The 15,775-nt window shown below is 35.0% G+C and overlaps 1 protein-coding gene across 1 annotated transcript in view; it reads left to right on the top strand.

Moving 5' to 3' along the window:
- LOC148279219 (uncharacterized) overlaps positions 1-15,775 on the top strand; it is a 77,409-nt gene that overhangs the window by 40,336 nt on the left and 21,298 nt on the right. The window contains exon 2 of the mRNA XM_088230263.1: positions 6,702-6,878. Within this exon, the coding sequence (XP_088086389.1) occupies positions 6,702-6,878 (177 nt within the window). The remainder of the gene's footprint in view (positions 1-6,701; positions 6,879-15,775) is intronic.

Here is a 15,775-nt window from a genome sequence, read left to right on the forward strand (position 1 = left end):
ATCTCTCGGGCGAACGTGTTGTAAAACGATGTATGATAGATGCACAAATGGCGAGATCCGTGGAAGGCCGAGACAAGCATTTTCGACCAAATCAAAAAAGGACGTGTAGTATTCGTTCTGCGGGTCCAAACATTAGACATGTAGAGCGAATGGACAGCGAGAGAACGGCTAACGGCATGTACGAAACGAATGTTGATGGATGCAGAAGACAAGGAAGACCGAAAAGGACTTTTATTTTACTATATATTTTTTTTTATGAGGAAAAACAACAAATATTTTATTAGTATATTATTATTATTATTATTTTTTTATTTTTTATTATTATTTTTTTGCACCACAACAGGCCAGGAGGCCCAATTACAGTGGTGAATTACATCACAGAACACCCAGGCTTGAGAAAAATCACATTTTTTTAATTTTTGTGTTCTCACCGGGAATCGAACCCGGAACCTTCCGTCTGTGAGTCAAGCGTCTTGACCACTACACCACGGAGGCCGCCAACGTTATATAATTATATTATATAAAGTGTCGCAATTAAAAAATGTTACATGAATCTTTTTGATGGCGATAGTTTTTAATGTAATTAATATAGATGGTGTAAAGTACTGGGTTTTATGTTTCTTATATTATGTTTTCTTACTATTTTGGATGTATTAACTATGTATGATATGATGAGTTGTCACAAAAAAAAATTATGGTCGGTCCCAAATAAGTATTTTTTAATAACTCCTGAGAGTATAATATATACTATATGTATTTTTTGTGTTATTAAAATTTTTTTTTTTTTTTGATATATAAAAAAACTCACGGCTTATGACTTTTCTTTGGCTGGTTTAAATGACCACTTTACACACTGTGTATCATTCACCATCATCTACTTTATGTTACAGTTACAACAAACAATCGAAAATGTTTTCCCTCTCTGTTGCAACAAATTTAGATCTCAATAACTCCCTAGGGAGGAAATTCAACTTGCCTATGAACATTTGAGCCTAATTTAAACAATGTAGAATTTAAAAAATTTAAGTTTGTAAGTGAAAATTCTTGATGGAAGTTCATTGTAATTTATTATATAAATAAAACACGAGTGATACTTTCATATAACTTTGAATTATCTATCCTTACCTCTGTTTTGTATAAATACATTTAACTCTTTAATAAAGATACCAGTCTCGAAGATGTCGCGAAAGCGATGAAACCGGTCACTGGATATTCCAAATTTGTGGATTAAAGTATCACTCGTGTTTTATTAATATAATAAATGTAGAATTTATTTCGCTTCAAAAAATTTTTTAATAAGGGCTTTGCTTTGCTTTGCTTTGGCTAAAAATGTTTCAATTTTACTTTCTAAAGGCGTCTTGACATTTTGAGTAAATTATCTGTTTTTTTTAGTAAATTACTGTACGGAAATTGTGAAATGAAAGACGACATTAAAAGTTTGGAAATAACACTCACTTCAGCTCGAGATCTCCCCATTCCTTACAGTTAACACGAGAAGCGCTTGCCTCCTCAGTTAGCTCACTCAAAGTGTCACTCGCTTAGTGCGCATTCCTAATAGACCAAAGGGGTGGGCAACTTTCTTGTCAATTTTTTTTATTTTTTATTATTTAAGTACAGGAATAAGTGCACTTTGGTGGCACTATAACTAAAAGCCAACCAACCAATCAAATAAAAACAGTCCGGTAAAAATTTGTACATTTAGAGTAATTTTTTTTCATGTTATAAACGCATTGAATTATTTTCAAATGAGAGCTGTTTTTGATTAAGTGGACAGATGTCGCCTGCACATATTTATTTGTTGATAAAAAAATCTTTTGTAACATATATTTTCTAAATGATACGGAATTTGGGATCTGTAGTAGGATTACTATATGAGAATTGAAAGCAATCCGGTGCCCCTGCCCAGAAAGGGCCGCTGATTTTTTCTGACGTCCATAAAAATTAGTTTAAATGTTTGACCACAAAGTTAATAACAATTTACGTAATTTTTATTATTTTTGTAATGTATTTGTATGGATAAATAAAAAAATAAAAAAATTTATTTCAATAACATGGCTAAATGGTGCAGAGCCAATTCCACCATATATTACAAAAACATATTTCATTTTAATGTAACGATGAAGAAATAACTTACAGCGTCCTTGAGGTATTATATTACGAAAATGGCGCTTTATAAGTTAAAGATCAAAACTTCCTTAAAAATTTAAAATAAAGAGCAAAACAAAAGTGAATTGCTACAACTAACTTGTAAGGAAAGAAAGAAAATGGAATTTAAAAAATCATATTAGAATGATTTTTTCCATTAATGCGAAAATATAAAATAAATTCCCTTATATTATGCCTTTATTGTTGTCTCAGCATTTCCAGCCATCGATCGATAAACGCTTTGAACACTTAGAGCACCGGCCGAAAACACATAGAATTTACCCGGTGCCCGGCCCATTTTTGTGAAATTTCATGCTTTGTGAAGGGTTTCTTAAAAGTGTCATAGTTATGAAAATACTGGGTTAAATCAATTGAAGCTTCTCATGTTTATTTGAAACAACTCAAACGGTCATTTTTGTACGATGGTTTTGCCAACATTGGCCTTTGTGGAGATCCACATTGCAATGTTTGCACATATACAGTGTCTCACTCGCTTTTTGTGCTTAGTATCCCGGAGCCGTGTAAACACGTGATTATAATAACCCCGCGTTGTGTCCCAGTTTTCACGCATTGTTATGGTTGGATAAACAATATAGCGCCATTTTTGTGAAAATCACCTGAAGGTAGTTTACCAACAGCGAAAAAGTACTAATAAAAGTCACTAGATGTCAATAAAGTTCACTTTTTTGGACAGCTGGTAAACCACGGGAAAACACGGGACCGGGATAAGTGTTAACAAAAATAAAACAATATATTGTAATTTCAAAGTTGGCCATTTCTGTTGTCTATCACATACGACATCGAAATAGCAAACATAATTCTCCCCGCGCTGCGCGTCATGAGTCACGAGTCGTGCACCCACTTAATATAGTTTCGACAAACGAGGAAATAAAACAATCGTAACTTCCAAAACCATTTCTTTCCGTTTCCTGTGCCGTTTCGCCACAGATAGTTGCGCATGGTTATGTCATGTGGTGAGATGGGGTGATGAAATGGCGTGTCATTTTAGGTCTTGCGAGATGTGGATGACCTAAATTTCGACCATAAAAAATTTACGCAAATCCCCTTTTTAAAACGTAAATTCTACCAAAAAACAGAAACAAAAGTACAAGGGTTTAAAATTGTACATTTTGTTACCTGAAGCTTTAGTTACATGATTCTATTTATTTATTTATTCAATACACGAGCAATTTTATCATACCATAACTAATTATTTTCATTTCCTAACTTGTTAAGTCAGGACTTCTATACAAAATCAAAACATTTGTAAATATTTACACGTATCAAAAAATATAATTGAGGAAAGTTATTTAATATTTCATGGTGTAGCAAAAATAGAATCCCGTATAAAATAATCAATTAAATTCTTTATTAATTTCATAATTCAATTTAGTAACTAATTTTGACAGTAAAAAAAAAAAATAATTGCTCACTTGTTCGTCCTCTTTTAGAATATGCATCCGTGATCTGGTCTCCCTTCTATGTAGGCCGGATAAATCATATCGAATCGGTGCAACATCGTTTGCTAAGAAAAGTAGCATGGATGATTGGCCTCGAGAGGGGAGGCTACACTTACGGAGAAATAGAGTCAATGTTCAAAATCTCAAGTCTACAAAAATGTAGAAAAAATATTGACTCCATATTTATGTTTAATTTGCCAAATGGCTTTATTGATGTACCATCGTTACCGGAACAAGTGGCATTCAATGTTCTGATCCGCCGGTTGCGAAATAATAATGTGGTGTTCCTCGATCAACACAGCGCAAACTATGTCTCGCACGCACCAATGTCCCGATTGTGTCGTATTGTAAACTCGAGACAAGATCTGGACTTTTTTGGTGTAAGTCTTTTTGGATTTAAAAATTCAGTAAAATAGACCGGATCTTGTCTTGAGGTAGTATTTTTTTTTTGTTTGGCTTTAATTTTATTTAATTGTATTTTATTTTATTAGCGCTTGTATTTATTATAAGAAATTGTATTTACCAGCGTTAGAATGGACTGCATAAGTCCGTCAAATAAATAAAGAAAATTAATTTTAGCATATTACAACAGAGATGAAGAACATTTTAGAGAAAGTAATAAAGAAGTCTAGGCATCTACAGGGCTTACGACCTGCCATTGGCTGGTTTAAGTGGCCACTTTACACACTGTGTAACATTTCACCATTCTGCCCATATTTGTAATATAAGTGAATCGGATTTTGGTCCCGTGGCTAGTGTCTCGGACTCGTGGATCAAAGGTGCTTGGTTTGAACGCCACTCTACCCCAACTTGATTCCCATTTTCTAATATTAAGTTAATTACAATTAAAAATGAAATATTTGGGTCAATCATAAGAATATTAAGTATAAATATATTGAAATTCTTAATAAAGATACCAGTCTCGAAGATGTCGCGAAAACAATGAAACCGGTCACTGAATATTCCAAATTTGTGGATTAAAGTGTCATTCGTCTTTTATTTCTATAATAAATTACAACGAACTTCCAGTAAGAATTTTCACTTATAAACTTAAATCATCAGAACGTAAATATTTATTTTATATAAAAAAACGAACGAGTCAATGACAGGTCATACAATATTTTTCATCTCTGTTGTAGTATGACATGTAGTATTATTCTCAACATAAGTTCCTCCTTTATCGATTCTGCCTGCTTAGGAGGAATAATTCTCGCTATAGAAAGTTGTATTATTAAAAAACTGCTTGCATCGAAGGTGTAAAATGAACATTACGATCGAGACAAGGAAACATTAAGACAAAGGTGTTCTGTGAACTTGTAACATAAAAACAAAGAACTTTCGTGAAATGTACACGGTTCGCGATCGTATGGAAATTGTGGGAAGTATTTCTCTATGCATTATTCAAGAACGGAAACGCACAGTGCGTTATGAGAACCTTCCGAGAAAGATATTATTAAACTTATCATTATTTTCATAATACATTGGACAAATCATTAAAGTGTATTTGTGCATTTATTGTCTTAAAAAAATGATAGTGTATTACACGATTATATCAAAATTAAAAGGTGTGGAAATGGATGGCAAAGCCATTGAATGGCTAAAGAGTTATCTATTCTAACGATCTCAAATGGTAAAAATAACATATACATATAGTGAAATGGTTGAATTGGGGATTCTTAAAAAGCAAATAAGACTCACTAAGATGACAATGTCTAAAACACAATGCTTGGTGAAAGTCCAAAACAGCAAGTCGGATCCATTCCAGCCGTTCAACGGTCGAAGGCAAGGTGATGCACTGGCATGTCTGTTGTTTAATACTGCTCTTGAAAAATCCATAATAGATGCAGGAGTAGAAACAACAGAAACTATTTTTAGAAAAACCACCCAGATATTAGCTTATGCAGATGACCTAGACTTAATCTCCAGAACAGTCACGGGATAAAAAGATGATTTCTTAAAGCTAGAATAGGCTGCAAACGACATGGGTCTAAAAAGTAATTACATCTAAGAATAAATATATGTTTGCAAGAAAGTCACAAATAAACTATATACTACAGGCAATTGACGTTGGGTCATACCACATAGACAATGTCTATTCCTTTAAATATTTAGGTACTAAAATGACTAATGATAACAATTATAGTGACGAGATTAGAACACGGCTATCGGCAGCAAACATATGTTATTATAGCTTGTTTAAACATCTGAGATCCAAATTGCTCACTAGAAAAACTGAGACCATTATTTACAAAACTCTGACCAGTCATTGTATATGGCGCCGAATGCTGGGTTATGACCAAAAAAGATGAAAATGTGGTATTAGTATTCGAAAGAAAAATATTAAGGAACATATTTGGTGCTGTCAACTAAAACGGGATGTGGAGGAGACGGTTTAATGATGAATTAGAGGCAATGTTGGCGAACCTAACATTGCACAATTCATCAAAATAAGAAGATTACAATGGTTGGGCGTGTGCACAGAATGAATGATAACCGTACCCTTAAAAAGATTATTTATACCTTACGGAATGCAGACGAAGCAGAGGCAGACTAAAATTAAGATGGCTGGTTAATGGGGAAAGTGACATTAGAGCGATTGGTATGACGAACTGGAGAAGAACCGCGGGGTGCAAGGACGAATAGAGACAAATTCCGGAGGAGGGCAGGGCCCACAACGGGCTGTAGCGCAACTGACGATGATGATAGTCAAATAGAGACTTGAGATTTTGGGATACCTCAGGGTACGGTGATAGGTCCGCTTCTTTTTGTTCTCTATGTGATTTTTTTAGTTAATATTAGAATATTCATATTTTATGTTTGTATTATTTCAAGACTCAATAAAAAAATATTATAATTTACTCAATATTTTGTTGTTGTTATTTATTATGGCTTAATACGGGCACAGCATAAAAATCTAAAATATGTTCGTGAATATGAATACAAATATAATTTGAAATGAATAAATAAATCAAATCAAATTTTTAAAATGACAGATCATAAGCCCTGTAGATACCTGAACTTCAGTATTCCCTCGTCTAAAATGTTCTTCTTCTCTGTTGTAATATGTTAAGTAAAATCTGCGTTCGTTTGTTCCAGTGATCCCGCAAAGCTGCCGCTACAAGGGGGCCAAGTTCGAGTGCGGGCTGAGCATCTCCTGCGTGCTGGGCGGGGGCCGGCCGGTGGACCTGTGCTCGGGGGGCATGATATGGGCCTGCTGCGTGGACAGGGACCTGCCGGCGGACAAGCCGGAGCCCCCGGCGCTCCATAATGTCAGTAAGTACAGTAGCTAGTACAGTAGCAGTAGTGATAAGCCAGAAGTCTGGTAGAACTGTAAGTTGTAAGCGAAGGCGATTCGTTCCAAAGAATAATATGTACGCCGCACCCAGAGTTGCCAACTCTTCTTTTTCATTCCTTTTTTTTCCACCTAATGGTGCATAGGGCACTGCATTGGCACACCAATCGCAGCGTATCTTGATCATTTCCGTGACATGAAAAGAAGATGATCAGCCTCACGCTCCAGGTACCAGTCGAGAAAGTATTTTTTTTGATAAAAGAAAAATACAACTATTTTTCTTATATGTCCAAATGTTTGCAGACTGGCTGAATTTCCTCCATAGGGAATAATTCAAATATTTATTTGCTGCAAGAGATATGGAAAACATTTTTAAGAAGGAAATATGGAGCTCTAGACTTACACTGGGCCTATGACCTGTTATGTGGTTTAAGTGGCCATCCTACTGTGTAACATTCACCATTCTGCCCGTGTTTAAACATCCACTTCACAAAAGTCAACAGATAAAAGAGTTAAGAAAATGTGGATGTCTAAACATGGGCTGAATGGTGAATGTTACACAGTGTGTAAGGTAGCCACTTAAACCATCCAATGACAGGTCATAAGCCCTGTAAATGCCTAGACTTCCAAATTCCCTTCTCAAAAAGGTTTTCATCTCTGTTGTTACAAATGTAGAAAAAAAAATTACTTGAGTTCTTATTATATGCTCAAATATTTCAATATTTTAGACCATTTCTTAAAGTTCGTAAATAACTTCGCGGGAAAAATGTAAATCGAGTTGTGATAAAGTAGGATTTGAACCCGGGACCTTTGGCCCGTAAATCTACAATACTACCACGGGAGAACAACCCGGTTCTATATCCATATACTTTTTTGTTTTTTCTTGACAAAATGAAGTATTTGCGTTCTTATTTTTTACCCAAATATTTCCATCTCTGGGGCAATTTTCAACGAGTTGTAAATAACTCACTATTATAGAATTGGAATCAATTTGAGATTATAGTGAGGTTCGAATCTCGGACCTCTGATCCGTGAGTTCACAACAATAACCACGGGACCACAGCCCGATTATTTGTCCTCATGAAATATTTTAGTTTGAAAACACCGTTTAAAATCAATATTTCATTCCCACCACGTCGAGAATCGAACCCAAGACCTCTCGCATGGTAACCAAACGCGCTGACCATTACACCACGGGGTCGATAATAATATAACATAATGTATAGAAAAATTTCCTTTCAAACAATAATATATAATATTTACTACGTATAATATGCTCCCATAAAATAATATAAAAAAAACTAAAAAAAACCCATCTGGCTCAAGAGAAATACGTATGCTGAAAATCTGGCTTTTAGAACGTGGTTTTTTACACTGAAATTTTTTCGTGTTCTTTTTTATTTGGACAAATGTTTATTTTTCTACGTGTAACATATTTTCTATGTACATGGGAATAAATATTTTTCTTTTTTTCCATAGTAAAAAGAGTTTGTTTATGTTATTGAATTTGAGAGATAAGATTATGTATATATATTGAACTATAATCAGATGTGACGATGATACAAAAGAATCCAATATAAGACAAGGGGTAAGACAGGGATGCTCACTATCACCTGTTCTTTTCAACGCTTATATACCGGGTGCGATTGACGACTTGAGAGAGACGATGAGTCACAGAGAGGGTGTAAAGATACACGGCCAAGAGGTGGATATGATAAGGTTTGCTGACGATATTGCTATGGTTGCTGAAAGTGAAGAAGAACTGCAAGAGGCCTTAACAACTATGGAAAGCATTCTTCAAAATAACTACAGTATAAAGATAAATAAAGACAAAAGCTACTGACTGTAGGCCGAATGCAACACCAGGTGAGAGTAGTGATGTCGGGAATACCACCAAAGAAAACCGAGGAGTTTGTCTACCTCGGGAGCAAAATAACGTGTGACGGTTGGTCTAAGAGCGAGGTCGACAGCCGTATACATCAAGCTAGACTTGCATTTAATAAAAGGTCAAAAATAATTTAATCAAATAATATAGACCTAAAACTAAGAATACTCCTAATCAAGACCTATGTATGGAGTATCTTGATGTATGGCTGCGAGACATGGTGCCTTTTCGAAAGATATAAATGGAGACTAGAGGCTTTTAAGATGTGGTCCTATAGAAGACTACTAAGAATTTCCTGGAGAGACCACATTACAAATGAGGAAGTTCTCCAAAGAATCGAAGGTAGGAGGCACCTGCTCAAGACCTTTGCCGAAAGGCGAGTGAGATGGATCGGCCATGTAATACATCAAGAAGTCCTCCTGCATGTCATATTCTAAGGGATGACCGAGGGGACAAATTCTAGGGGACGCCCACGCCGAGAGTACCCGGAGGACCTATTAGAGGACGTGCGCTGCTCATCAAATGTTGACTTTAGAAGAGCCGCACAAGACAGGGAGGAATGGAGGAGAATAATGAAAGTTATTGCTGCCAGCCAATCCCAGGATTGAGACCAGAGAAGAAGATTGAACTTAACTATAGGCACCTGCTGACGAACTGCATTTTATGCAGTTCAGTAGGACTTGATAATTTGTATTTTATTTTTGGATATTTTTGATAAACAAAAAAAAAATATTATTTGGAACATTCCCTTTAAAAAAAAAATACCCATCTAATTATACAGCTGTCTACTTTAAACGCGAATTACAACTTCATATTGTAATCTTCGGCGCACATTGTATAACAGTTTCCCAAGTACCTGAAGATGCAAAGCCTGAGTACCCATTTAACTGAACAAAAACACGTGTAATTGGATTAAATTTACCTAATTAAGTCTCACCAGATACGCTCTGATTACCAGATTTGGCAATTATTGCCTGCATGCCCACGCCGACGTAATAATGCATAAGTAAATTGGAAGCATAGCGCCAAATTTAACACACAATAAAATTATTGCCACTGTGGGGTACGAGGCATTTAAATTACATAAGGGTTTCCTCGAAGGACCCTCGATTACAATGGTAAGTAAACAGAGCTATCTTCAACTGTCTAAAGGCTTGTCTTCAAATCCTGTCACATCCGAAACCACGATGATCAGTATGAGCAAAAAGACACATTGGCGCATTAAAATAATTTTTTAGAACTACGAAAATCTGGGCAAGAAGACATATAAGCATATTTAAAAAAATATTTAGAACGAAGAAAATATTAAAAAATAAAATACAGAAATAAAACAAATGGTTGCTTACTTCTGCAGGGAAGAAACGAGGAGGGGAGAGGGGGAAGTCGGATACACCGTCAATCGCACGGCCGCGCCCCCATATTTTATTTTTAATATTTTCTTCGTTCTAAATATTTTCTTTAATACGCTAATATGTCTTCTTGCCCATACTGATCATCGTGGTTTCGGATGTTACAGGGTTTAAAGAACACCCTGTATAAATAAAAACCGATGTTTGTGTACGAAAATCGTTTGATTCGGGTTGTGGTGCCGCGGCTAGGGTTGTGGACTCACAGATCAGAGGTCTGAGGTTCGAACTCCACTCTACCCCAACTTGATTTCCATTTTTTAATAGTGAGTTATTTACAATTCGTTAAAAAAAGCCACCAAAATTGAATTATTTGGGTAAATTATAAGAACGCTAATATTTGTTTTACTAGAAAAAAAAATGCAGTTTCACGAAGAAATATTAGCAGAAAAACTCAATCTATATCCACATTACGTTTGTTCACGTACATTATATTATATTATGGTACCATCATTAATTTATTGTTGCGTAATTTAACTACAATATTTTTAATATTAAAGATCTTACATTCGTACTATCTTACATTACGAAGGTAAAACATTGAGATAATTAAAATCTAAAGCTGTTTTGACATTTATCTAGATAAAATTTGTAGGCAATAAAAACGTCTGTAAAAACAGGACAACGTCTGTCGGGTCCGCAGTATATTATATATTAAGATTTTTTTTTTAAATTTAGTCTTATAATTTGGCAAACCACTGCAAACACTGGTGTGGCTAGATTAGCGTCAGCTACAATGGACAATGGAGGTGTGATCAATAGGGAACCACAGAGTGGAACGGCGAAGAAAGTGAAAAGAGAGTGAAATTTCTGCGATACGTCAGAGGTAAAATGCTGTAACTCAAATTTCAGTAAAAAAATATGAAAAGTTTTTTTTTTTTTTAAGGAATAACCCGCTAAGCCTTTTCTTGAGAGACTTGTCAGCGGGTGGAAAATAGGATATGACTATTAAACGACTTCAAAATACATGCATAAGGTACTCGTATATTATTGGTCTTGGGAAATATGACCACATTTCTAATTATCGTGGCAAAAGAAATGGCTCAAAATTAAACCGCTAAAAACATCACTGCTTCTTACTTCTGTTCGATGTACTTCATAGTCCTAAGGCTCCTAGATACCTCCGTCAACGATTATCAGTTCATGGTTTACCTCTTCGTTCTAATTCTCAGGGCACTCGCCCACATTTCCTCTTTCTTCTCTAACTCATATAGTGCCCGTGCGGCTCCACTGTGGAATCATCTCCCATCCACCACCAGAAATGTTACTACAGTATCTCTGTATAAATCACGTATGAAGAAACATCTCTTTTCTCATTCTTAATCTCTCATTCTTTCCAATTTCTTATTTTTGCTTTTTCCCATTGAGCTATGGTATAGATTCAAGATATTTAGCTCAAAGTTTTTGATCTTTCGCTTTTTTTAATATATTGTATACTATTATTGTTTTGCCCTTGTTTGTCTTTGCTAAATAGTTTTATGTTCTTTTTGTTCAGTTTCTTGCATTTGTGTTTCTTCATGTAACTGTTGTAATTGGCTTAGGCCGTATTTTATAATAAATAAATATCTTATACACAAATACATTTATTAAAATTTTCATATTCGAGTATCTTTACCTTTTTTTTATTTTCTATTTAATTTTTTGTAACTTGAATCATAAAAATAAATCTTTTTTTTATTGGTTGGTTGAAAAAATTGCCATTTGGTAATAAGCCTGCCAATGGACAATTTACATTATGTACAAAAAGTTCAATAAACAAAAATATAAAAGGAAGATATGAAAAATATACCACAACAAACAGATTTATTGAGAAAAAATCTTTCTTGGATTTTTTTTATACGACTGTCGGGAATCCCGAACCCGCGCGGCTACTATTACAGTTGGCTGTCTGACAAACTACGCCACGGCGCCTGTCTGAAAATAAATATGAGTGTTTTTACAATTTACCCACGCTTCGGCCTCGCGATATAATAGTCAGCGCGTTTACCAACCATGCAAAAGGTCTCTGGTTCGATTCCCAACATGGCTGATTTGAAACATTTGTTGAAAAGGGTGTTTTTATACTAGAGTATTTTATAATAATAATAATAATATTTATGGATAACTTATATAGCGCCATTTTCGTAATATAATACCTCAAGGGCGCTTAACAAAGTGAATATATAACGATATAAATTTAATTTTAACTTTTTAATTTAAGAAAAATAATGTACTTTTTCATATTACTTTTCCACTACATGCTAAGAATTTATTCAAATGATTTAGAGAACAAGTGGGTTTTAAGTTTCTTCCGAAACATCACTTCACTCTCACAGCCTTGCACCTCTGCTGGGAGAGCATTCCATGCCATAGGGCCTGCAACCGCAAATGCACGTTCGCCGAATTAAGTGCGCTGTTTGCGTAGAGGTATAATAATTTTATAGTCCCTGGGCTGGTACCTGAAGCGCAAGACTGAATTTCTAAACTTCAAGTAACGAAAAAATAAGTTACGCTGCAATTGGCGTACTAATGCAGTACCCTATGCATCATTAGGTGCCGAAAAGGAATACGATTATGATGACAATTTATACAAATATTTATATTTTGGTGGCCATTTCAACGAGTTGTAAATAACTCACTATTAGAAAATGAAAATCAAGTTGAGGTAGAGTGGGGTACAAACCTCGGACCTCTGATCCGACATGATTTCACCCCCTAGGGAGTCATTAAGATTAATATATTACAACAGAGTTGGAATGTATTCTAGAGAAGGGAATATTGATAGGGAGTACCGCTTTACCCACCGTTAAACTACTGGGAGTTTTACTCAATTCTGACCTTTCTCTTGACGCTCAAATAAGTCAAACGATAAGTTCATACTTCTTCCAGCTGAGACAAATTAAATGCATACGCAAAAATTTGCCGATTGATCCCGCCCGTCAATTAATAAATGCGTTTGTAGTGTCTAGAGTCGATTATTGTAATGGTATCTATGCAGGTCTACTAATGAACAAAATGACTCGCCTACAATCTGTATTGAATGCCGCAGCGAGACTTATTTTCGGAATCTCTAAGTTCAGTCATATCACTCTACTACTTCGGGAACTACACTGGCTAGGTTTTCCACAGAGGGTCGAATACAAACTCTGTTGGCCTATGTATAAGTCACTGCACAACTCTGCTCCGGAATGTCTAAGGGAACTATGCATTCCAGATGAACTAGCTGACAGGCGTCTCACGCAGCTACGTCTACGGCGAGAGGAAAAGTTATTATACCTCTACGCAAACAGCGTACTAAATTTAGTGAACGCGCATTTGCGGTTGCAGGCCCTATGGCATGGAATGCTCTCCCAGCAGAGGTGCGAGGCTGTGAAAGTGAAAAAACTTAAAACCCACTTGTTCTCTAAATCATTTGAATCAATCCGTAGCATGTGACAACAAAATAAATTATTTTAATTAAATTACAAATTTAAAAGAATCACTATGCAAAGCGCCCTTGAGGTATTTTATTACGAAAATGGCGCTATATAAGTTATCCATAATAATAATAATAATTGATGTAAAGGTCTTATAACCGGTAACTGGCTGGTTTATGTAGCCGCTTTACACACGCTAAAACATTCAACATTCGGCCTCTGTTGAAATTGAGATTATTGCCTGCAAAATCATTTTTCTTCGAGCACTCCAAGGGTTGACCAAATAATTCTCGAACGTAACATGTCATTTTTTGAGTTACTGCTCTTTACTGCAGGGGCATGAATCATTTATAATATGAAGAGATCATCTGTTGTCGAGTGTATAGCGCAGTAACTGTTTTATTGTATGGTGTTATAATAACAGATTTTAAAATTACATATGAAAGAAAGTAAAAATTGGACGGAAAATGAAAGCCCGTTATTATCTTCACCACATAATTGCACTTTTATAGAACAAAACCACAAAATAATGTAACAAAGCAGTGTTTTATGTATTTTTTAATGCTCGACCCCCTGACTAGTAGAAAAAGCTGGCGACCCCCTCTCAGCACCGACTTTGGCCTTATTCGGTGAGTTCCTAGAGGAGAGGGGGGGGGGGTAACAGCGTGTCACGATCATATTTACACGAAGACAAAGTGATCAGCCTTACGCTTCAGGTGCCAGTCCAGGGACAATGAAATACTTTAGTTGAAAACCATCTTCAAAAACAAATATTTCGTGTCAACCTTCCCGGGCGTCAAACACGGGACCTCCAACCACCAGGGCCGAGACGTGTATAGAAGCGATTATGCCTAGCTTACCATTATATTTGACTATCCATAATAGTATTTTACCGTAACTTTTTTTACAGAAAAATAAACAAATAATTACTATTTCTTATGAATCATTGCCACCATTTGTATTTTTTCCAAATATACATATAAATATTAATAAAGCGCGCCCAGCGACAGCAATGAGCAAAGGAACTAGCCAATTATTCCAGCTTATTCCTTCATACTAATAAGTGTGCTACATTTTCAACGTCTTAAACCCAGTGGCAGGATTTTTCTCCTAGAATAAACTTGCGGATTACACAAATTCTTTGCAGATTCTCAATTTAAAAAACAGCATTTCAAACAGTATTTCTTAAGGACTATTTTTCTTTGAGATGATACTTTTGACATATGACTCGCAATACATGTGGCGTTCGATGCGCCCATTTTTAGCATTATTTATTTCTAAAACAAATCGGCTAGATGACATTTCAATCGTAATAACCTAATACCGACTGAATTATAAATTTTTAAATAAGTTATTTGTTTAATTTATGGATAATATAGCTATTCAATATAATATATATCAAAAAGTTACGTCGTTTCAGTTGATTTCATAAATGAGAGTTGTTGTATCATGCAGAACCATATAAAAAATAGCAATTTATTGTATATATCCCTTACATTATATAACAAACTAGCGGACTCGACAGACGTTGTCCTGCCCAAACGTTGGCTTGCCTGCTATTTATTACCTTAAAAAACCCCTTTTCATTTATAAGTAAGTACCTAGGTACTTGTTTATGGTTGAATTCCAAAACAAAATATAAATATTTTTTTAAATATGGCATTCTTTTTTGAAACGTCAAACTTTGGCCTTCTTACCAACAGAGGGGTGTACAAATACGATTATTAATAATGTATTGAATTTAATATAATTTAAGTATTACTAAAAATACAGTAAAAATAAAACAATGGGTAGAAATTATAAGAAATTAAAGGAAATAATCTGATTGAGATCCACAAAAAATAAATGCTGTTTGTAAACATTCAAAACCAAACTTTTATTATACATAAAAAAACAACATCTTTCCATTTTTTTGTAAATGCATTCTCCTCGAATGCAACCCTGGTAGATCGATGAATAAAACATTTATGCTCCTAACGTGTTTTTTACATATTACATTGAAGATTTTAATATTTACGAACATGCACACCGCAAAGATCAATATATCTCTAAAAACCGCCTGTAAATCTTAGGAGGAGTTCGGTGACATCACACGTACAGGGGAATTATATATATAAATATAAACGATATTTTTTTTACAGCTTACCTGTAAATAAAATCACGATTCGTCACTGCTGACCACTCACTACTAG

The sequence above is a fragment of the Micrasema longulum genome, unplaced genomic scaffold, assembly GCF_059751315.1.
Source record: "Micrasema longulum isolate JH-2025_06_02 unplaced genomic scaffold, ASM5975131v1 h1tg000745l, whole genome shotgun sequence".
NCBI classification, from domain to species: Eukaryota; Metazoa; Arthropoda; class Insecta; order Trichoptera; family Brachycentridae; genus Micrasema; species Micrasema longulum.